The sequence below is a fragment of the Fundulus heteroclitus genome, chromosome 21 (assembly GCF_011125445.2).
Source record: "Fundulus heteroclitus isolate FHET01 chromosome 21, MU-UCD_Fhet_4.1, whole genome shotgun sequence".
Lineage (NCBI taxonomy): Eukaryota > Metazoa > Chordata > Actinopteri > Cyprinodontiformes > Fundulidae > Fundulus > Fundulus heteroclitus.
Genome location: NC_046381.1, coordinates 11,383,701 through 11,407,771, shown reverse-complemented (window position 1 = coordinate 11,407,771; position 24,071 = coordinate 11,383,701). Strand labels below are relative to the sequence as shown.

At 41.2% G+C, this 24,071-nt stretch overlaps 1 protein-coding gene and 1 long non-coding RNA gene across 2 annotated transcripts; one reads left to right on the top strand and one right to left on the bottom strand.

Moving 5' to 3' along the window:
• Nucleotides 1-1,364: 1,364 nt before the first annotated feature.
• Nucleotides 1,365-8,917, top strand: insig1 (insulin induced gene 1). The gene is made up of 6 exons (XM_012853156.3): nucleotides 1,365-1,623; nucleotides 1,733-2,081; nucleotides 3,480-3,604; nucleotides 3,824-3,990; nucleotides 5,101-5,200; nucleotides 6,921-8,917. The coding sequence occupies exons 2-6, from the start codon at nucleotides 1,748-1,750 to the stop codon at nucleotides 6,948-6,950; spliced, it is 756 nt and encodes a 251-aa protein (XP_012708610.2). The 5' UTR covers nucleotides 1,365-1,623; nucleotides 1,733-1,747; the 3' UTR covers nucleotides 6,951-8,917.
• Nucleotides 8,918-19,114: 10,197 nt separating this feature from the next.
• On the bottom strand, nucleotides 19,115-24,020 carry LOC118556784. The gene is made up of 2 exons (XR_004927372.1): nucleotides 23,944-24,020; nucleotides 19,115-21,590 (listed from the first exon to the last, which is right to left on the bottom strand). It is a non-coding gene; the product is annotated as an uncharacterized LOC118556784 (long non-coding RNA).
• Between the last annotated feature and the right edge of the window lie 51 nt (nucleotides 24,021-24,071).

Below are 24,071 nucleotides of genomic sequence, written 5' to 3'. Positions count from 1 at the left end.
TCGCCACCTTAATGTGGTAGAGGGGTTTGAGCACCTCTATGATCCTGGGGTCAAATTGTCAAGGTCTTTGAACCCCACAGGGTGTCCCACTGTCTCAGGGGAGAGATCAGGCTAAACTTCAGAGATTTTAATGAAGGAAGACCTTCATAGATGACGTACGTCAGCCTTGGATCAAATCTGAAGGCGGTAGCAGGAACCCTGGCTCCAGGTAAGTTGCCAGGGTCAGCCCTTTAAAGAGCAACATAAAACCACATCAAGTTGGGCCCATATCTTGCAGGTGCTATGGAGATCATGTGCAATTTCAGCCATAATATGAATCATAATCTGGATTTTGGGCCGTGAAATAATAACCTAGCCAGCCAGATTGATAATGTGTAGCACGGACTGATGACAACGCCGCAGAAGCTTTGTCTGAGGGATGGTTTGTTTTGGCTGATCTGCAACGCCGGCGGGGCAGGGAATTCGGCTCAGCTTTTCTACTAGGTCGGGTCCTCTGGCAGGACCGGGTAAATACCTCTTGTTGCGCTAAACTTTTTTACTCCGTCATGATACACGAGAATTCATCTTGCGGGCAAGTTTATATAAGAAGGAAATAAGAAGTCAAGTCATGTCATGTTTATTTGTATTTAGCATGGTGGTTCAAGTAGCTTTAGATCATGAAAACAACATAAAAACATCATAAATACATCCAAACGGTCACTGGTTGTGAGACCAGTAACAAGCATTAAATTGTATCAAGTGAAAACATCAGTAAACATCAAATATGTTGGTCAATGGTCCGGTTATTATGGGCCAAAAGCAACTCTAAACAGGTTGGGTTTTCAGCCTTGATTTAATGAAATGATTTGCAGTTTTCTGAAAGGTTGTGTCCAGGTTTGTGAAGCATAGGAACTAAATGCTGTTTGCCTCTGGTTCTGAGTATGCAGAGACAGCAGAGTAGAGCAGAACCAGAAGATCTGGGAGGTCTGGAAGGTTGATACAGCAACAACGGGTCTTTAATGTATTTTTGGTGCAGAGTCTTCCAAAAAGACATAAATCACCACAACTAAAACCAGTGTTAAACTACAATGACAAACACTAACTAAATTGTGAATAAAACTATTACGTTTTTGTCTGAAAGCCATGACTAAAACGTCAAAATTAACCCTGCTGCATAGCATCCAATCTGTGATTTCGCTTAAGGCCCTCTGAATGTTCTTTAGAAGCCAGGATTACATGCTTCCCCGCCATTTAAGTTTCCACTTTCACTTCTGTCCCAGCGCCACCCTGATCTGTGCGTCCGTCTGCAACCGGACGGCGGGGGCGTGGCGGAGGCGCCGACGTCATATCAGCCGCCGCGCTCCGATTGGCTGCGGACTCTCACCCGACACAGCTGAGATTGTTTTCTGCAGAGGAAGCTGCTGTTCCTGTTGGTACGATCAGCCCCGTCTTTGCCCGCGGAATGAAGCCACACTTTGTGCGTTCACCGAGGACGACATGAGCAGAACAACGCCGTCCGTGTGATTGTTGTAGGGAGCAGGAAAGAAAGAGAAAGAGGGGGGGTGGGAATCCTGGCTGAACGAGCCGGAGCGGATGTTCCTGTAATCTATTTGAACCAGACTCTGACACCGTCTGGAAGCCAAGGTAAGGGGACACGATCCTGACTCGTCTCACTTCGATTCCTTTATTTTGTTTCTACCTCCCAGCAATACGGTGATTAAAAAAAAAGTATCTTTCTATTTATGTCGCACAGCCTTTAAAGTGCCAAATGCCCAGATTAGAGGACCACTGCTGGAGCTGCTCTTGTTCACCGAAGACTGAGACCAAGCATTCGTCCGGAGCGAACGGGTTCGCCTCCAGAGCTGAAGAGATGATGTCCATCATCACCGCGATGCTCAGCAGCGCCTACGGCTCCCTGCTCGACGTCCGCACCGCCAACCTCATCCGCAGGGGTCTGGTCCTCTTCACGGTGGGGGTGTTTCTGGCGCTGGTGCTCAACTTGCTGCAGATCCAGAGGCATGTCACTCTGTTTCCAGAGGAGGTGATGACAACTCTGTTTTCATCCGCTTGGTGGATCCCACCGTGCTGCGGGACAGGAGCCGGTGAGTGGCCCTTTATGCAGTTATGTCAGTGTTTTGATGCTAACTTCGGGACATGTTTATGCAACGTCGGCCATCCTTTTAAAGCGGGAAAAAACGACTCATACACGGAAGTTCGTCGTTATTTATTCTAGAAATAGGGACGCAGCATTCTGTCGACCCGTTTCCTTGTGCATACATGCGCTTTTCATTCACAAACTACGGTCCAAATTTGGTTTTTCTGCCAGCTTGTTATCAATAAAGCCAGAGCGCAGACATAATGGAGATGCCTGTGCCCTGATTGGCTGCACACTACGTGAGCTGCGCGCTCATTGGTTGATGTCATAACGGGTGAGTTGAAGGCCCTCCCCGAAAACCCCGGACACACATCCGTGTTTGGCTCCTCCCTCCATGTGCTGCAGGGCGGAAGACAAAACTGCCACAGAAAAGCGAACTCGCTTTGTGTTTTTGGTATTTTGCGGACGCTTCTTGGTGTCTTTTAAAGCCGTTTTTATATTTTTGTTTTACAAAATTGAAACAAATCGCAATTTAAAATAATCCATAAGAGTAAGATGTGTCATTTACAATAAGGAAAAAGCAACAAATTACCCCAATTTTGACCTATTTATTTATTTTTGATGAATGACAGTTAGCTCTAGGTGGTCATTATCAATATAGATATTGATAATGATGAATTTGTAACAAGACAGAGGTGGTCAAAGGGGATATATATATTACCTACTGTGACCAGGCATGAGGGAGCTGCTCCTAATCTAACAATAATCCAGTGAATATTACAGTTTGATTAAGTTTATCAAAAATGTATTCATTCTAATTTAGATTTTGACTCATAAACAGACAAAATGAAAAATAAAAATTACTAAATTTGACAGCTGCTTTAAGCTTAACCTGTGCAAAACAATGTACCCGTAATGTGCATGTGTACACGTGTGAAATGTTTAATATAAGCAACAGTAGATGACATATATATTTGAACCGATTTAGGCTCGCTATTTGGCAAGAAGCCGGCCGGTTTTGTGTTTGTTGCTCGCCCTTAATGAGGGGAGCCGTATTCTGAAGTGGTACCGGCTATCTCATCAGACAGAGCACGCTGTCAGCCACCTCAGAGACAAAACGTTCTTAGCTTTCTGTTTTCATACACACTTATGTTAATATACAGGGTTTGTTTTCATCTAGTTTAGTTCTCAAACAAGTTGTTTCAAACCACCAAAGGTGTTTGTCTTGCAGGCGAGGGAATGGTGCAGGAGCCTTTTTTCAGATGGTGTGCAGCAAAATGTAGGGGGGACGGGTTGCAGATAATCTTCCACAGCTCTGTCAGGATCTGTCCACTGTGAGTCACAGAATTTTCTGCTCATCTAGAATAATTTGCCCCTGTTTGTTCCTCTTTTTGTGTTGTTGCAGCTGTTATCGGCCTTCTGTACCCCTGCCTCGACAGCCATTTGGGAGAGCCGCACAAGTTCAAGAGGGAGTGGGCCAGTGTGATGAGATGCATCGCAGTGTTTGTCGGTATCAACCACGCGAGTGTTGTATCCTTTCACAACTAACTCTTTTCAGAGCTGCTCAAAACCACTCCAGGTTTGAGATCAGAGCTTATTGGTTTGGACCGCAGTAACACAATGACCGCCTTTTGCATTTTGGTATTGATGGAACTTGGTCACGACCGGTCAGACAAATATTTGCTTGCGAGCGCAGTCCTGTTTTGACGTCAATCTGCTTGACTTTGCCCTTAACTTAACGTAACCCAGAAACTAGACTTTGCCAACAACGTGCAGCTCTCCCTGACCCTGGCGGCCTTGTCTTTGGGCCTGTGGTGGACATTTGACCGCTCCAGGAGCGGCTTTGGCCTGGGCATCACCACCGCCTTCCTGGCTACGGTCATCACACAGCTGCTGGTCTACAACGGCGTTTATCAGTGAGTCACACAGTTTTCCATCCCCATGTTGTACACGTCGGTCCAAAGACAGGAAGCCTGACTCTTGGGGAGTTGGGCTAATAATAGAGCTAGGATTTTAGGGTTACACCCATGTCATTGGAGAATCAATAAACAGCTTCACCACGACTGGTTTAAAGTAGCGGGAACTGTATTTGCAGGAATTTTTAAACTGCTTTATTTTTAATTAAATGTAAAACATTCTCAGTGTGTAATATGCGCTGAAGAAGTGTGTTTTACTCAGGCTAGTCCTGGTCTTCATTTAGCCCTAAATATTTTTAGGGCTAAATGAAGACTGCTTTCAAACTAAGCACTAAAAATTTGCCAACTTTGTCTTCAAACACACAAATATCTTAACTCATATAAGATATTCAGTCCAAATGATTCACAAATGTTTGATTTCCACACTGACTGAAGCAGAAAATCTTTTTGCCCATAAAAGTATTTAAATACATTTAATTACTTCTTATTTTTTTTAATTTGGTCATTCTTGCTTTAATCACCTTACTTTTTCCTTTTTATTTCGGTTTACTTTTTGAGAAATGTGCTGAGAGCAGTTTATTCCTTCTTTATTTGTAGTTCTTGGTGAATACATCAGGTTGTCATGTTGTGACAAAACTACAACCCCCATAATGAAGGAAAGCAGTAAATCCAAAGAGGAATTTATCGCCCGATTAAAAATTGCTTTTCTGCACTTCTGTAGAAGGAGTCTATTATTGAAGCTTAAAACTTTGTTTAGTTAATTAAAATAGAATCATCCCTGATAATTATCCTTAATTTGGAAAAAGTGCCTATTTAAGGAGGTTTGGCCTCAAACAGGGATTTCAATAGTTGACTAAAACCCACCATTTATAACTTTATCTGAAGCTTAAACCATGAACGCATTGTAGTTTGGTAATTGCAGTTTTGAAACCATAACTTCTTAGATCTCACATAGCGTACTTTTGCCCCAACCTGCTAACCAATTTGGCCAAAAACAACTAGGGCCATTTAGATGCATTTTAAACCCGGAAATTATCATTTCTGCCTCATTATGGCAAAAGCCTTTACAGTCCTTTTTTAATAATCTTTTATTAATTTCCTCTGTTTCAGGTACACATCCCCAGACTTCTTGTACGTGCGCTCCTGGCTCCCGTGTATATTCTTCTCAGGCGGTGTTACTGTGGGTAACATCGGACGGCAACTGGCCATGGTAACGTTTGCTGCCTCTCACTTTTCTTTTCTAAATGAAGGGTTTAGCTTGCAAACTGATGCCTGTAATAACGCTCGCATTACACAGCTGTAAGACTGCTTGCTGTTTGGCAGACCAGTAAATTTGCCTCTGAAGCAAGGGTGAAAACTTGCTGGTTCAGCATCTGTTGCCTACCTGTGTTGGTCCCCATTGACCAATCAGAGGCCACTACGGTTCAATTCTGAATTTCCACTTGCCCGTCAACATGAAGTTTGGCACGTTCCACTGAAACCTCTGCAGCTGAAACAGAGATTTATTTTCTTCTGCTTTTATTTGCCCAGAACAACCTAGCAGCATACATCTCCATCAGCCTCTGCTCTTGTCATTTAAAAAAAAAAAGAAAACATGACTTCAAAGGACTCCTATTCGCCACACATGCTTTTTTAGCAATTATGAAGCGGAGCCACAGAGCTCACAGATAAGATTGAAAAACGGTTTAAATTTGTGCGAAGAGCAATAGACCCCCCCCCCCCACCCCAAAAAAAAAAAAAAAACAACCCCCTGCTTTTCTGTCATAATTATCCCATCAAGTCAGCTTTGATGTCTTCATTACGCTTGTGCCTGGAAGCCTCACCTCATTCTGTCTGTAAAGTAAGAGTCCCGTCACTCCCTCAGTTTGACTCAGCGAGAGCGTGAAAGCAGATTAAGAGCTCTTGTTTTTCACAGTCGCCGCGAGGCGCTGAGAGCCAGTCAGGACTCGGCTGACCAGAGGGTCATTCGCCGCTTGTTGTTTTTGTTTACGAGGAGGCCTGTGGAATGCTGGCACAAGTCTGAACTCGTGGTTTTTGTCCGCCCGTTTTTTTTTTTTTTCTTCTTCTGGTACTGCAGCTAATTTATGAGAAAGATCCATGGGGGGAACCAACTTGTTGTTTTTTGTTTATTTTCTCGCAGGAAATTGTTTTTGTTTTTTATTTTTTTCTTAGAGAGGTCTCTCTTATGTTTTATCTTTAAGCCTGTTATGGTGGAACGATTTGTTTAGCTGAATTTTCCACACGGGCCCTGGGTATGAACTGAAAAAGTGAATTGCCTTTTCGAGTCTTTTACCATAGATTCAGAGTTGAGGGTTAAAAATATCGCTTTTTTTTTTTTTTTTTTTACTGCTAATGCTCAAACTCTACTTCATTCTTTTCCAAATGTTCCCTCAGAAAGCAGAAGAGAAAAAAAATTCTACTGACTTAAGCTGTTGCATTAGTTCAGGCGTCAGCAATATCAGCAGTTGTTTTCTAGGGTTTCCTAATCAGCATTTTTTATTTATTTATTTTTTTTGCGCTCAATACTGAGCCGAGTCATTTTAAATTAGCCTTTTCTCTATGCTAAATGCCATTAAAGTTAATACAATGTGTGCCAGTAGCTTCAGATTGAAGAAAATGTGTAAAGTAATTTCACAAGTAATTGATTGTCTGTATTAAAATTGTGTCCCACTTGACTTATTCAACCAAGGACGTTCTGGACACTGCAGCGTCTGTTTTTCTTTGCAGCAGTGGTTATTTCCGTCTGTAGTACATATTCAGACTAGGACATTATACATGCACAACAATAGCCTATGATTGGAAACTGAGTGAAATCAAAGACTCTGATACCAAACATTTAGATGTAGCTTGTCATTTGTTTGTGTTGTTTTTTTTTTTTTTTTCCTTCTTGCTACATTCAGCTGATTGAAATCTTCTCTGTCTTCCCTCAGGGGGGCGTTGAGAAACCCCACATGGACTGAACGGCGAGCTGCACATCTCCTAAAGAGGCAAGGATAAAGCGAGGAACAGTTTGAGCAGAAATGGATTAACGGGATGGGGAGGGAATGAGAAGGATAACCTTAGGAAAAACTGACTCCTTGTTTTTTTTTTTTGTTTTTTTTTTGACTCCATCCTGGTCAATTATGCCCTGTCAGCTAACGTGCCATGTCCTCCGAAACCTCCTCACAGCCAAACGAATCGTCATTCCTGTTGTCCTCCAATAGCATTAAGGCATCCTTCACACACAACAGGAGGATGGACTTTGCCTTGTTTTGCTTTTTTTTTTTTTTTTGATGTGACGAATGGACACACAATATATATATTCTTTTTTTTACATGAAGTGGATTCCTTTGTGTGCGAATGTTTGAGCGTGGATGTATTGTTGGTCTTTGCAGAAAAGACGCAATGATGTTGCAAAGATCTTTTTTTTGCCTGACATGGTATGGTCATAAAAGGGAAATATAGTTTAAATGATGACGCACCTGTCTTCACTCTTAAATAGAAACATGTTCGTAGGCATTTCATGTTCCCGGTCAAACCAAATTGAAGTATTTATTTTTGGAAAGTTTTCACTAAACTAGCAAAGTGTGTGTGGGATACGGTTTGACGCTTTCCGGTTTTTGAGGAATAGTCTGGGGGAATCATTTGCTTTCTTTCAAATTTAGCCATGAGTCTGCCGTTTTTGCCAAGAACCTTCTTTGAGAAGACGTCTGCGTTTGCAAAACTCTGCACGTTAATTGTCCAATCTGAAATATGCAACAATTACACAGCGTTGTCACCGACCCATAGAAGATGCAGGGCTTCAGATTTATTGCTCCATAGTGGATCTGAGATTCAAAACTGGTATTTTTTTTTTTTTTTTTTTTTTTTTTTTTTAAATCAAAATTTCTCATTAGAATAGATTGGGCTCAGCTGTTTAAGAGTAACTGCGTGTTCCTGTGCAGTTAATTTAGACTTAATTTACATTTTCCAGAGCCTTGTAATTCTACGAGCAGTTTATTAGCTGTAGTTCTTTCACTTCAGCAAAGTTGGAGTAAAGTTGGAGTTTTATGCGAAGGCCGTGAAGACTTGACCTGATATGAGTAAATAATTGCTTATTTCTTGCATCAGGCCTCGCAGGCTCTTGGTTCTGCAGCTGGACTCATTTTTAAGAGTTTCTAATTTGGAAATTGGGCTTTGAACATGGGGAGGAAAAACATGTTTGCTTAGCTTTTCTGCAAATGCTAAAACAAGGCTTGTTGTTTGGTAAGTTTCAGGAAAAACAAAAAAGAAGAAAACTTTAGCTCATGGAGTTCAGCTTTGCATTTGTTTTCAGGGTTTTAGTAGAAAGCAAATGGTTTCCCACAGCGTTGATTCATGTAGATGTTGGTAGATGGAAGAAAAAGCAAAAAGGGGCGGTAAGTGAAAAGTGCCATTGTTCAGAGTATTCTGCATTAACTGAGTGTAAGCACATGCATTTGGGTTGATGAGGTGCACTGTAAGATATCTGGGGTATAAACCTCTCAGCCTCCTCTTTGAATTTGATCTTGTTTTTGCATGTAAAAAAAATATATTATTGATTCACAGTTGGCTGTCGGTACATTACAAAAAAATTTGAGACTGTATTTTATACTGTTTTTAGTTGCAGGCAAATACAAAACAAAAAAACAGGATTATAATTGGAAGGAAACGAGAACGTACCACAAGTATATCCACCTGTAGAAGCGAAATGTCATGTGTTCACACTCATTTTTCCAGACGAATTAAAAAAAAAAAGGTATCTCTGATAGTTGGGGAACACACGCCGATCAAATGTGCGGGCAGGACATTATTACTTAAGATTTGCAATCTGTGATTGCCTGTGTTTTTATAGAATTTAGTGCTTTTGTCACTATAAGGTTTTAGTTTTCTCTTTTTGTGTAAAGATGACTTCATTAGTGCTTCTGTGTGTTTAAAAAAAAAAAAAAAACATTTTGCCGACGTAATCACACAGGTATTACCACACTAGACCTACAGTATCTTTAGTGTTTAGGGGTCAAGAGGATCAAGTGCAATCACACCACACATGAGCCGATCTTTCTTCTTATTTATTATTCCTGACAAAGGCTTAAAAATAATCTCTGTACATGCAGTGTGAATTGTTTGGCGAGGAAAAAAAAGCAATAACCTCTTCTTTTTTTTTGTCAGATTTCATGCCTTTTGAGTCAACACCAATGGCTCTCACCAGAGACAAATTTAAAAGTTTATTTGTTGTGTCAAACTGTTGATAAATCTCATTTTGTAGCATTATCTAAGACCGAGATTCTCAACCCGGGCCTTCGGGGCCCACCGTCCTGCATGTTTTAGGCTTTTCCCTGCAGCCACGCCCCTGACTTTAAGGAACCAGTGACCAGCAGGCCTCTGCAGCACTCGATTGCATGCTGAGCGGTCATTTGAAGCAGGTGTGCTCGCGTAGAGACATCTAAAAAAAATGTAAGAGTGTGGCCCCTGAGGGCCAGGATTAAGAAGAAGAAAAATGGATCTAAGGATGTTTTGAAATACTTTCAGTGGCCAGACTGATTTGAGTAAAGTCTGCATTCATTCAGGTATGCTAAACAAGAGAGGAAGCTTTATTTATTGTTTGTTTTTTTCCTTCTTCTGGGTGGCGAATCACCTTTTATTTCGATATGTTTTAGTTATGTGTGTCTTAAATTTGAGCATTGTATCGTTTTTTTTTTTTTTTGCTACCTTGAGTTCAATAAAAAAATAAAAAAAACTGACAAGGTTATCTGTGTCGTCATTAGCGTCATAAAGGGATGGAAGAATGAAGACTATAAATGCGGTGAAATAGTCGATGCTTGGTTTCGGATCAAATGCGGTTTTAAACAATGATTTTGGAGATATATCCATCCATCCATCCATTGTCTACCACTTATCTGGGGTGGGGTCGTGGGCCCGACCCTGAATTTATATATATATATATATATATATATATATTCAGCTATTTCCAAACATGTAAAATCAGGATCTCACCAGCTTCACAAAATGGAGTTGGCTCAGAAATGTCAAAAAGCAATGCCTCTTACTCCCATCTAAAGAAAACCGATCAGAAACAGTCACTGACACCAAAGCCTTCCGCCCTTCTCTACTCCTTCTCCACTCCCGTTGGCTTTCCACTGACCCAATGTAGCCGGCAGGTAATGAATGCCTCCTGGGGGCGGCCTTAGCCCCACCTCCAGCCATCAGTGTTGTGCGCTCTTCCGCTATTAAGCATTATTACTGTGTGACATTAACGCTTAAACGCTAAAGAATAAAAGTCATTCTAAATAAAAACATACATTAAAAAAATACAAATAATGTTTATATTACTGCATATGCAAGAGTGTCTTGTATATATCTTTTTTTTTTTAAGGATAAAATAAGCCAACGGAATAAATATCTGGACCACGGATCAGCAGCTTCTCTCTGCCTGCACAGGGGAGTGTGACAGAAGCGGAGAGGGGAGACGAGACTGTCTGATCTGCTCCAAATGTTGCCATACAGAGTTACCATTCAGGGCTTTAAGGGGGAATTGTTTTTGTTTTTTTTCCAAACCTGCTAGAACATGCTTCTTCAACTTCTTTTCCACACTCACCGTTGCTTTGGACTATTAAGCCTAAATTCTTAAACTCCTCCACCTTCTTTATCTCTGCTCCATTTAACCTCACGGCTCCACTTGGGTCCCTCCCATTTACACACATGCATTCTGTCTCGCTCCGGCTACCCTTCTCTCCTCTCCTTTTCTTCCATCTGTTCCCTGCTCTCACTCCAGATCATAATATCATCTGTAGGCATCATAGTCCATGGAGATTCCTGTCTGGCCTCATCTGTCAACCTGTCCGTCATCACAGCAAACAAAAAGGGTCTGAGCTTATCCTTGATGCCGTCCCACTCCTCTGTCACACCCGCAGCACACCTCGCCACTGTCTTACAGCTCGTATTAACAATATAATCGGGTGCTCGTGCACAGAAATGACAGGTGACGACAATTCCAATGACAATTCTTTATGACGAAAGAGTGAATGAAGGCAATTCCACAGAGAAAGCCTTGCAGGTGCAGTGGACAGCATTACTAACAATGTGTAATATGTCCGGCATGTGGTGCAAACAGATATCTCACTGGTCTGAGGTTGGAACCAAAGTACGTTGTGTCATTCAAGCAGCTCCATGATGCGGTCACCCAGCTGTTTGCAATGTTGTGCAGTCTCGGTATGCTTCTGGAGGGCTCCTCACCCTGCAGCAACAGCAGCACTGCCCTGTGGCTGCACAGATACCACACACAGCTTAGGCCCTCTATGCATGATGACCACCCGCTAATTTCATTTTACGGGTGCATTACATCAGGCCTGCATCAGGTTATTTCTTCTATGATGAGCTGAGTGCCTTTCGTCATCAGTGAGATTGTTTCACATCCTAAATAATGTACCAAAAATGACCTTGGTTCTTTTACGTTAGGGACAATAGGAGTTTGTGTTGATGTAAAAATAATCATTATCTCGTGTCATTTGTTTGAGAATATTAAACAGCAACCACCACTGTTAGTCCTGGTAAGGTTTGAAAATTCACTTTAAAATCAGCACGTTAATATAAAAATAAAAATATTCATACCCCTTTGGCTCATAGGAACTGTGGTGGAGCTACAGAGAGCCACAGCTCAGGTGAAAGAATCCGTCATGAATACAACCATTAGTCGTGCATTCCACAAATCTGACCTTTATTGGAAAATGGGCTAGAAGAAAGCCGTTGTATGATAGAAAGCCATAAAAGGTCCTATTTGCAGCACAAGCCATAAAGGCACAGCAAGCAGACGAAGGTGCTCTGGTCAGATGAGACCAAACCAGGTCTTTTTGTTCTGCATATGTGTTTGATGGAAAACCTTCAATGGAGCGCAGTGGTGGCAGCATCCTGCTGTGGGGATGCTTTTATTCAGCAGGGACAGAGAAGCTGGTCAGAGTTGGTGGGCAAATGGTTGCAGCTAAATGCAGGAAGACTGCAAAAGACTTTAGATCAGGGTTGGAGGTTCACCTTCCACCATGGCAACAATCCAAAAGCATACTGCCAGCTGATATGAAATGGTTGAGATCAAAGTATAGAAGGGCCTAGTCCAAGTCTTGACATGGGCCCAATTGACAATCTGTGGCAAAAATGTATGTTAACAGCTGTCCACAGTTTGAGCTATTTTACAGAGAAGAATAGTCAAAATGTTATTATTTAGATGTGCAAACCTGATAAAGACAAAACCCAAGGGACTTGCAGCTGTAGCTGCTGTAAAAGGTGGTTTGTAAGAGCCAATAATGTAATACCTGCCAGTAATGTTAAAACATAATGTATGATAAGTTATTAGGTTATTGACTGCATTTTATGCAAAGCAATAAAAAACTTAAAGTTATACCTGTAACACTCATTGGTTACATGGACTACGTGATCTAACCATGTACTTGTCAGTAATTCATCAAATATTCCTCCATATATGAAAAAGATTGCATGTCTAAACAATTAAACAATATCTTTTTCCTTATTTAAGAAGAGAGGATTCTGCATAATACTTATTCTTGATGAATGAATATAAGGACTATATACACTATTCCTTTTTTTATAACAAGATGCACAAACATTGCTTAAAACCTTTGATATCCAAGAAATGCAAAGCCTATTGGTGGATTGTATAATTATCAGAGGCAGTTGGTACGTTTAAAAACAATTTATTTCATGCTATAACAATAACATTGTAACCATCTAATCACAATTTGTATTTTGGTTCTAAAACATACAAACTATGCCAGGTTAGAGGTTGCTACACGTGTTCCTCAAAGTTTTGAGTGAAAGCAGCTGAATAAAAAATTAATTTCACACATTTCTGATTTTATCCTATAAAAACAAAACAATCAAAACCCGTGCACCGTTTTCCTTCCACTTATCAGTGGATGCTATGTTATGTTGGACTATCAGAAAAAAAACCACCAACAATGTAAATTGAAGTTTGTCGTTGTGACAAGACAAAATCTGAAAAAGGTAAAACTGCAATTTTTTTTTAATTAATTGCTTGAAAAACAAAATGCTTCCATTTAACTTTACAGCACAAGAGCTTCCTAAACATCACACATTCAACACAGGAAAGCTTCTCCTGACACCTGTTAGTGGAAAAGAAAAACAGATCACCTCTACTGCCATTGTCGCTGAGGAAAGTTACCAACACAAGCGGCTTCGACTATAGCCCTTTGATTTTATTTAAGTCCTGAACCATATCGAGATTAAGCTGTCTGGAAAGCTGGTGACTGGCTCTGCTGCTGCGGCCAAGATGGGGACGCTCCCATTGTCCCTGTGCTCTGTCTGTCTCCAAAGCCACCATGATGTCTTTGGCTGCATCTTCCCTCTCCTTCCTCCTCTTTGTGGGACCGTCCTCGATGGGCCAAATAGCCCTGGAACTGCTCCCCTCCCCTTGTTTGTCACCGAGATCGTGAGGGACTGCCCCTCCTGCTCTTCCTGCCTCTGTCTGCCCCGTCCCAGAACGCGGCTTTCTGGAGGGCAGACTTCTATTTATACTTAGTGGGGGACTGACAGTTAACCTTTTGCACTGGGAGGAAATTTCTGGGAGCGCAGCCAATGTCTGCAGGCCATTTTGAATGAACCCCTCACTCACTCTGATTATCTATCTATCTATCTATCTATCTATCTATCTATCTATCTATCTATCTATCTATCTATCTATCTATCTATCTATCTATCTATCTATCTATCTATGTATCTATCTATGCTGGGGCAATGATCCTATGCCACACGCCCTCTCTTCTCTCTTTCCTTCCCCTCAGGAAGGATAATTGGCTGAGCTTCAACCTCCTTTCATTTGCAGCCACAGCAAACTGAAAGACTCCATTAAGGCACCTCCTCTCTGCCAACAACAACTCCCCCCCTTTCCCTCCCCTTTCTCCTCTCGCCCATAAAGCTTCACCCTTCCTTCAGGGCCCTCAGACGAGCCCGACCCGGGCCTGGTCTAAGCTATCGATCCGCCCCAGCTACAGGTTTGTCCTGGCAGACGTCTCCCTGCTGCATGTTGTTTTTTTTGTTGTTGTTTTTTTTTAAAAAAAAAGGTCTGCGACTCAACAGCTTGGAAAGTTTACCTGCTATGACTTATTTCTTCACACGTCACCTTTTATATCCTAAGATATGATCACCTTGAAGTAAATGTGGCGCGGAGTCAGTCGGGTTGAACACTTTGTTTTATCCAGATGGCCACAGCTGAGGGGAAATCAATCTTTATTGATTGCAGGGCTGGACGGTACAATGCAGCCGCCACAACAAGATAGAAGCGTACAGCATACAACACAGAGAGGCAAGCAGGAAATTTCCAGATATGTCCCAAAGAATAATTACAAGTTTCCGTGCACTAGTTATTGATAAATATTACGTATTACCTTTGCGCTGTGAATGTTTTTTTTAATCATTCCATTTTTGCAGAACCACAACACACAACTTTACTGATTGTAAAAAAAAAAAAACACAAGCATTATATCATATATAAAGTTAATTACATTCATTACAAGGCCTTTGTTTGCCAATTGTATAAAGCTTGTTACTCCACATTACTCCAGACTTTTTTAATTGAGAAAGCTTCCTGGAGAGGAAGCGAAACGTCTTCAACTACGGAAAACAAGTCCAGTTGCTTTGTTTTTTACCTTTTTTTGGAATGACCATGACCTGGATGACTGAGAATCTTCACCAGCATATATATAAACTGTTAGACACAGCAATGCAGCCATGCTAATATTTAGTTACATTTCCCTCAGCACCTTATTGCAAAACTGCACACTTTTTGTAACCATCGACAAGCTTCTGGCAGGATTCTGGCCAGATATGTGCACAACAAAACCAGGTTTGATGTGTTCTTAGGAATCATTGCTCAGAACCCCCTCTTGTGTCCACAGGACCCTCATCATGATCCTACCACCACCACGCCTGACAGTTGAAACTGAGTTAACAAGTCTTACCTTAACTACTTACAATACAATTCTTGTCAGCCAAATAACCCAATCTTTGTCCCATTGACACCCCACCACCACCCACCCCACCGGCCCCTTCCTAGCCAGTGTTGATGTTAAACCCCCATCACTGGAAGCCCAGACAGTCGTGTCCCATCATCTTTCAGACCCCAGGGCTGTCAGGCTCCAGGGTTGTTCTTGAACATCCTAATTTCTTCTCATCTGACAGTGACGATTCGGGTCCGATGGTTTTAACTTTCCGAATACAATGTTTAGTACAATAAAAAGGATGAAAATAATAATGAAAAACATAAAAAAATGATTTGTCCATTTGATCTGAGCACCTTTGATTAAACAGATAATACCAATGTTAATGAGTAAATAAATCAATTTTATTTATAAAGCACCTTTCCCAGACAGAAATCTTAGGGGGCTTCACAATGGTAGAGAATAAAATGAAAACATGATTCAGATTTCCACCCACCCAAAAAAAACAAAAAAAAAAATTCAATGACAGGGGTAATTAAAAACAAAAACACATTGATATTTTTTTGTGAACTTTTCCAATGATTAAATAAAACCTCCACTGCATTCTGCTGTCTTTCTTTTAATCTTTATCCATGAAATTCTCAGAACCCCTCTAAAACAAAAACAGTAAAACCCAAAGCACCTGTCATGGAGGAGCTTTTGCTCCTGATAAGATGAAGAAATTGTCTTTCTGGTAACCACCAGATGACAGTGTTTATCCTCTCAGCCTGTCTGGACAGGACATCTGCGGACCCCTAGTGGAGGGACAGGAAACTGAAATGTCTTCTGATCTTAGAGAGCTTCTCTGGCCAGCATTTCTGTATCATTGTTTTAATAATGAAAGCGTTCTCAGCCTTAAATAATCATAAGACGATTGTTCTCCTGTGATGTGGAAAAAAAAACTCCTAAAGTATTTAAAAAAATGTATTCCCAAGTGAGGAAATCCTATTGATAACTTAAAAAAAATACAAAATGCATTCACAGTTTCTTTAAAACCCCAATAAACGTACATCTTGCATTTCAAAAAAAATATTAAGTATTGAGCGGCGGCAGGAAAATTATTGTTAGAATGTTCATTTGGCGCGGCGGAGAGCGGGCTGAGTCACATGCATGATGGAAAAGGTCAATAAAATGGATTGAGAGTGAGGAAAATCCTTGCACACTCCTATTTCTCTGCCAAAAGGTCTTTGGCAGCATTAATGTGCTGCTCTCGCTGATAGATAATGAAAGATTGTGTGTATGTTTAAATGATGGAGGGGGAGAGGGAGGGAAGGAGGGGGGGGGGCGTTTAGGTCTACTGAGTCTTCATTACACCAGAGCAGAGTCCACTCCTGTCCTTTGCCCTCGCTCCTTGCCTCTGCTGGCCAGGAATAATGAATTACAGTGGATGCCATGGGAGGGAGGGAGGGAGGGAGGGAGGGAGGGAGGGGGTGAATGACTGGAGTCCATTTTAGATCAAATTACCTCTCAGATCCCATTCAAATGGCAGTCTCTGGCTGCTCCTTGCCTTCACTGTGTACCCCTGTCTGCAGGGTAAATGATCCCTTCACACCTCCTTCCCATTAACACATTTTAGTGGCCAGTGCCCCCACCTTTCCTGCTTTGCTCCATAGTAAAAATCACCCCCAAAATACTGAAATAAATAAACCGTGAATCAACTTTGAAAGGGTAAACAGCAGCCATGGCGGTGTTCATCGTGGTGGGATTTATCCGTTCAGTCAGCGCGCTCAGCCACATCCGTGTTGCGTTCCCCCTCGTCCTTCTGTGGGACAATAATAAAAATGACAAGCATAAACCTGTGGTAATACCACATTATGCATGCGGTCCAAACAAATCCTTCCCCGTGTAAATTAAACACACCTACTGCATCTGGCGGCCCAGATCAGACTCTGTGGAATCAGCCGGGCCAGTAATGTTGAAAAGTCATGGAATAAATCGAGATCCATCACATTACCTGTCCTGAGGTCTAGCAATTTTGGGAAATCGCAGACAAAGAAAGACTAAAGGCAGAGCACAGCTCGGGATTTACTTTAGGGGAAACAGGGAAGTAATGAAGCAAAAGAGTGTGAAATGTCTCTGCTAATGCAAGATTAAAAGAGATTAATAAGTAATCGTCATAATTCTGGACCACTTTTTTTTCTATTTAACATGTTATAACCACAAAATCCCATGCATTGTGTTGGGATTTAATGGGATAAACTAACACAAAGTAGAGGACAAGAGTGGAATAAACCAAAAACAAAGCATGGTTATAACAATTTTTAAAAACAACTTTGAAAAACGTAAAATGATTTGTATTCAGCTCTCCGACACTTTGTAGAACCGCCTTATGCCAGAATAACTGCAGCTCTGAATGCAGGAAATCTCTCTAGACACAGAAATTGATGCCTGTTCTTCTTTACCTCACGGTCAGTCAGACAGGATAGAGAAATGGTTGTTGACAACAATTTCTTGTTAAATTCCCAATTAGATTTCACTCTGGGCTTTGACTGGACCGTTCCAACATATAGATGCTTTTATCTGGCATCATATTTACCCTCAAGAACTTTGTGGCTTCTAAGTAGAGTTCCTACAGTATTACCTTGTATGTGTCGACCAACCCTGACCAGCTTCCTGTCTCGGCTGAAGAAGAGCATCCCCTCACCACTACCAAGTTTGACCATGGGGGCAATGGTCAGGGTGAAGAGTTAACTTTTGTAATTTTGCCTCTAAGCCACAAAGTTCTCTTTTGGTTCCATCTGACCAGAACGCCTTCATGTTCTCCAACAAACCTTTCAGGTCTTCACACAAATTCTGTGTTTTTTACTGTGACTAAATTACTCACAGTTAATAATTTGGGACTTCTGAAGACATGATACTGGACTGGATTTGATTTAGGGCGGATCAGTGTAAAGAGGGTTGAATACAAATGCATGCCGCACTATTCAGATTTTTTTCTCTTTTTTTGTATAAATGTTGTGTCTTTTTTTATTCAGTTATGCTATATTACTTTATGTTGGTCTGTCACATAATTAATCCCAGTAAAATACATCAGAGTTCATGGATTTTATGTGAGATAGTAAAAAACGTTCTCAAGACACTCTCTTTCAGCTTTAGTTATAAACAAAAAATGACCAAATTCTAATAATCTTTTAGATTTAAATCACAGAATATAGACTAAATATGCTATCATTCTTGAATATTATAATTTCGCCGGACACGTACTGATCCTAAAGCCCTAAAAGTCCGTGTTTGCCATGCTTTGATAAGTATGTGTGTGTGGGCGGGCATGCTTTGCACCTCTCAGCAGAGAAACGCTCGGAGTTGGCAGGGTTGAAAGTCAGTGCAATTGGCGAGCCCATGTCCCCGATAAGTGACAAATTCACGACATATCCGCAAACTGGGGGGTAGAAACAACTCAGGTGCAGCAAGGTGGGAGGTGGGGTGAAAGGGACCCGGGCGCACATGGCACTTCCAGGGGAGTCCAGCACTATTTTGGCGAGTTTAACTGCAAAGGGCGCGGTGCCACACAGGGAGAGGGGGTCGGGTAACTGCTTCTGGTTGACCTCCTACAACTATAATTAAAGCTGGGAGCTGAGCGCAGGAACATAACTTGTTTTTTTTTTTCTCACCTCTTCAAATTATTCGAGGTCCCACCCACACCCCCGCCAAAAATTATAATAATAATAATGGCACCTTAAAGTTTGCATATGTTTTTACAATTTTCAGCTAAACTTTTAAAACTTGAGTTTCGCGTTTTTTATGCATATTTGTGAAGAATCCTACTCCACAATGCGTTTAATATGCTCCAATGCGCTACCGTGTGCAATAAATTAGTAAAAGATGCATCATGCTGCACGACAAAGCCTGTACCTATTTTTGCGTGCATGCGTCAGGAGAACATTGAAAATGGTCTCGAGTTTATGTGCACTTCTCGTGTTATTCTTGGAATAGAGGCTGGTTTAACTCTTAAGAGCAAGAAATCCTTGTTTACTCTGAAGCAAGTGCTTTCCACCTGTCCATCTCCCCACTTGTTCCTCCCTTCCTGGCATGCGGAAAATCCAAAAAGCGCAAAACGTGGCGGAGGCCCGCACAGGAGAGCCGGGGGGGTCTGCAACTTTTGAGGAAAGGACGCAAACTTCAGCGCACAGGTGCAGCTTTGATGATTTTTTTTTTTTTTTTTTGACGTTGCTCTTTCCTTCAGACTTAGTCTTTTCACATATTAATTCGCTCGTTGCCCCTTTTAGTTCCCCTCAAACTAACCCTGCAGCGCTCATGTCGCATCGCAGCTTGTTTGTTCTGGAATAGTGGGAATGTAAAGCCTGGAAACTTACAGAAATAGCCTCTGTGGGCTGCGCATTCCTTGCTGTCAGAGGTAAAAGCTCCGCACTGTGAGAGCTGCAGACCTGTAGTTCATCAGGACAAGCCTACAGGGGCCTGGCACCACTTAGGCATCGCGGACATAAACTGCTGTTTGAATATGAATATGCATGGCTAAGATCATAAAGGGCTCCTGAAAGGGGGAAAATAGATATCTATATCTGTACCTATATATAAGTAGTTTTTTTTATATACATATTTATATGTCTAGTGTCATTGAAACTTACTTTAACATCTAAACATACATAAAACTGGTCTTTGCAGTTTAGAAAGTTCCTGTTTTGCGCCTTTTTTGTAAACTTGGACTTTATAAAAAATTAAATAAATAAAAATGGATAAAACGGAACAAATGTAAACCAACTTTGATTTATTTATAGGTTCAGAAAATAATGATCTGCTGAGTTCAAAATAATTCACCAGGTTACTTAGTTATGTTTATTTTCCTTATGCATTCATTCACCGCAAACTACTTTTGGTTTTTTGGGGGAGCAGACTTTCATCCCTTCTTATACGTTTCATGAAAGTGCCCTTTTCATTTATTTAGTTATAAAATTCTTTCTATGGGCCACTCTCATTTCTTTAGGTTCACACTTTATTTTTTATCTAATCATTCATCGTTTAATTCTCAAGGAATTCCTGTTTTAGATGCAGATAGGCTACTTTGTTTGTTTAGCCGTATTTTTATTGAACTATGATATCATTTTATTTTAGATATATAAACTTTATTCACTCTTTGACTTTGATCTATTTATTTAAACCAAATAAGCACTGATCATTTCATTCTATATTTTACTTGTTATGGTGCAGACTTTATTCACCAAACAATTATTTCAAAGAAGACTATACTTGTAATTGTACCTACAAACTTGACTTTTGGGCGAGGCTTTGATTTCCATTTCTTCCTTTCTTATTTTGAGAGAAGCTTTGCCTCATATTGTTATGATTTTATCATCAGTCATTGCGAGCAAGATTCCTCTGAAGGTAAATCTGAATCCAACAATGCTCCCCGTGCAGTTTTGTACCTAAAACCAGTTCAGTTTGGGACTGCAGCCGCGCTTCCACAGAGTTGTTTCGGTCCAAAACGATGCAAAAGAGGAGTGGAACCCTTTACTTCCTCGATCACTCACAAAATAGAAACACCTTTCCTTAAAAAAGAAGCCATTATTGACCATCGGACGGTGAGTGTTGCGCACATTCGTGCAGCTTTCTGGAGTTCGCTGGTGGGAACTCAGCTGCATTCAATTAGCCTTCATCTAATTTAGCTGAGGCCTTAATTGCGCTCAGGGTGGTAGATGTTTGCGCTAAGCTCCGTTTGAGGCTTCTGTGGAGAGAAGAAGACGAAGAAGAAGGGGGGGGGGGGGGGGAAAGAACAATCCCAATTCAAATGAGACTTATCTACGCCACACCGATCAGACGGATTAAGACTTATTAAAACCTATAAAAGGGCTAAAAGCAGAAGATTCGCCAGCAACAAAGTCCGCAGCGTGGTGACTCCGGAGGATTTCTCTGTAATCACAATGAAATCACGGCAAAAATAAATAAATAAAAATAAGTTATATAGACATCATCTACCTGCAGTCCAATGTGCGATGAATAAATAAGAGGGGAAATTGTTAGTGTAAAGGCAAATATTTAGTAAAAAAAAAAAGAAAAAAAGAAAAAAAAAAAGATTAACAATATTTAGAGAGCCAATGAAACAAAATAGGAGCATTAATTACTTTATAGTAGATTCTGATTTTCAGATCTCACATGTTCTGCTTTATCTACAAATTACGGGGGGAAACAGGTGTAAATCTCACCTTTTATTTAATTGTCCACCCTTTCCAATTAGCGCTCGCTTCTAATCTTTTCTAATTCACCTGTCATGCTCCTGGGCAACCCAGGACAAGAAAGGGGGAAAAAATCAGGGGGCAGCCGGCTTCCAGACCTAAAAAAAATGTCTAAAAAGGGGGAAATCATACAGGATCATCAAATAGAAGAGGCGTGCTTTCAGGTTTTTGAAAGGGCACAGGAAGCTGGAGGATTTGGTGCGACCCCTGCGATGGTGACAGAGCCGATATCTTAGGGGACCCCCATTCATCTGGAGGCAGGGATGATGACCGAGAAGAAGGGGGGATGGGGGGTGGCGGTGGGGCCGCATCTGCAGAAGGTCCCACCGCCTTCTGATCAGTGAGCTGGCACACATCACGGCGTCCATTCACAAATCCTCCTCCTGCGCGTCACCTTTTGTAGTACTCCATAGTACTGACGTATACGACAATCCTACCAGGAGAGATACAGGGGAGGAGGCGGAGGAGGAGGAAGAGGAGGGGGAGGGGGGTGAAATAAAATAGGTTATAGGAACTCAAGGACAGGGCACATGCGCACAACGCGCGCGATTGATTTGTATGCGTAGGGAGGGGTGATATGCCCACGTGCGCGCGCGCGTGCGCGAGACAAGAAGAGGGAGGGGGAGTGGAGCTATAAGTAAATGTTGCTGTATACATTCACTGCATGGATACAGAGGTTCAGGCTGCAAAATAAGCAGGAAATGTCAGCTCATATATATATATATATATATATATATATATATATATATATATATATATATATATATATATATACTACACAAAACATGACAGCACAAGAACAGAGCATTACTCATAAATCGTGGTCGTATTTGTCAATGTGAGCTTCTGAAATGGTTAAAAAAAAAAAAAGAAATCTAGCTATGCAACATTAGCATCATATGCATGCTACAAAATGAAATAAAATGAAATCAAATTCCATGAGGTTATATACGCAGCCACGGAGAGAGTCAAGCGGCCACAGGGCCTGCAAGGAAGGATGTGATGTTTGATTTTTAACGTGTGAAAGGATTGCAGACACCGAGGCCTGTGACTGGTTTCCACAAACTGGGTTTGTGCTGCAACGCAGCTACAGCTCCATGACTCAAAAGTGTCAACGGTGTGAGAAACAACACAAAAATAATAATAGTAAAAATGATAACAAGACCTTATATCACACAAAGCCACGCCACAACTACGTGTTTCAACGGTTTTTCTGCGCATTTATATGGAATCCAAATGATAGTAGCTGTTTTGCACATTTTACCCCGTCTGGAGCGGCAACCAGTGTGATGAAAACAGAGAGCATTTAGTAGCTTCTTCCAATGATCTATTTATAGGATAGATTCGGTTTGAAACTACAAGAATCCTAAATAACGAGATCTTGCACCAAAGCACCTAACTCAACCAAAACAGCCACCAGAAAGTCAAACAATAAGAAGAAAATGTTAAAATCCAACCGGTTTACAGGTTAACTGGTGGTAAAGTAAAATAAAAAGATCATATTTGGATACTGCAGCCCTGTTTTGATCCTTAGCCAAGCAGGTAAGTAGACTGTGAAATGGCGACACGACCATCTTACCAACGCCCCAAAAAGCTGATATTTTCAGAAACAGATGCGACAATAATGCCTATATTATTCACACTGAATGTGATGAACAGCGTTTAACTACAAAAACATGATATAATAATAATGGTTAATTTTCACATTTCCTTGAACATAGTGGATCATAGTCGCCATGATGAGTGCTTGCTCTACCAAAAATACGCATAGGAAAGACGGAACGGGTGATTTTTTTTTTTTTTTTACCTTTTTTTTACCTGGAAAAACAAAGATTTTCTAAAATGAACCAAGCTTTAACGTTAGTTACAGATTCTTCTGTTTTTTATTTATTTTATTTATTTTGGATGGGTTTTTCCTTTTGCCAATTTTAAGAAAAACACTGGGAGAACAAGACTGGGAGAAGGGGGTGGGGTTGGCGGCTTAGTAGAAGAATATGTAATATGTTGTGGTGCATAAAAGATCTCCCCATTCTAATTCTGAGTGTGCAATAGTGTCATTTCCTCCAGACGCCCCTGTTTTTTTGCTGGGGAGGTTAGAGGCCAAGCCCAGGCGGTAGCGGCCTGTCTCTGGGTCCATTGTCTGCCGCTCATTTTGCGCTCAACGTTAATCTGCTCTTCCCCTCACAAGTGAGAAACAATCGCAGCGTGAGAGTGTGGCCTGTCTAATTACACCTTTCACTCTCAACTCTCCACAGTTTGGACTGGGCGCACAGAAGCGGTGGGTGTTGCTCAGGTACGATTCAAGATTCAGATGTTCAAGTTTAGAAAGAAGGGGCGCACTTAAACCAAACAGTGATCAGGTATTCTTTCTAACCCATAGCCATTGTGCGCATGCAAGTTAGGGCTTCAACCGGGATTAGTTTAAAAGTTACAACACCAAAACAAAGCAATTAACTGTGCCAACCAGCAATCAAAAAGGTGAAAGCTTGGAAATGATTATTTTTTTCTGCAAAACTAAGTCAAATGAGGCGGAGGGGTTGCATACGATGCGAAAAATCTAATGGAAGTTGTTTAGAACGCTATTCTTAGATTAAACCACTAATATCAGAAAGCATAATAAAACAACGTGATAACAGCACCTCCGAAAAACAAGCATAAGAAGACAGGTCATGCGCAATATTACGTTTTAGAAAATCTAGATATGTTCCAAATGAAAATAATAAGTCATAACATTTGGAAAAGACGACGCACGTTTTATGATAGTAATACAAAAAGAAAGAAATCACCTTTTACTCAAGTGACCCAGTGCCTCTCACTTCCACAACGCCGCTCTTTCTGCAGATCCCTCCTTACTTACGCGAACCGCACCGGCTCCGAGAACGCTGGAACAGCACCGTCCGTCCTCGCTGGACGT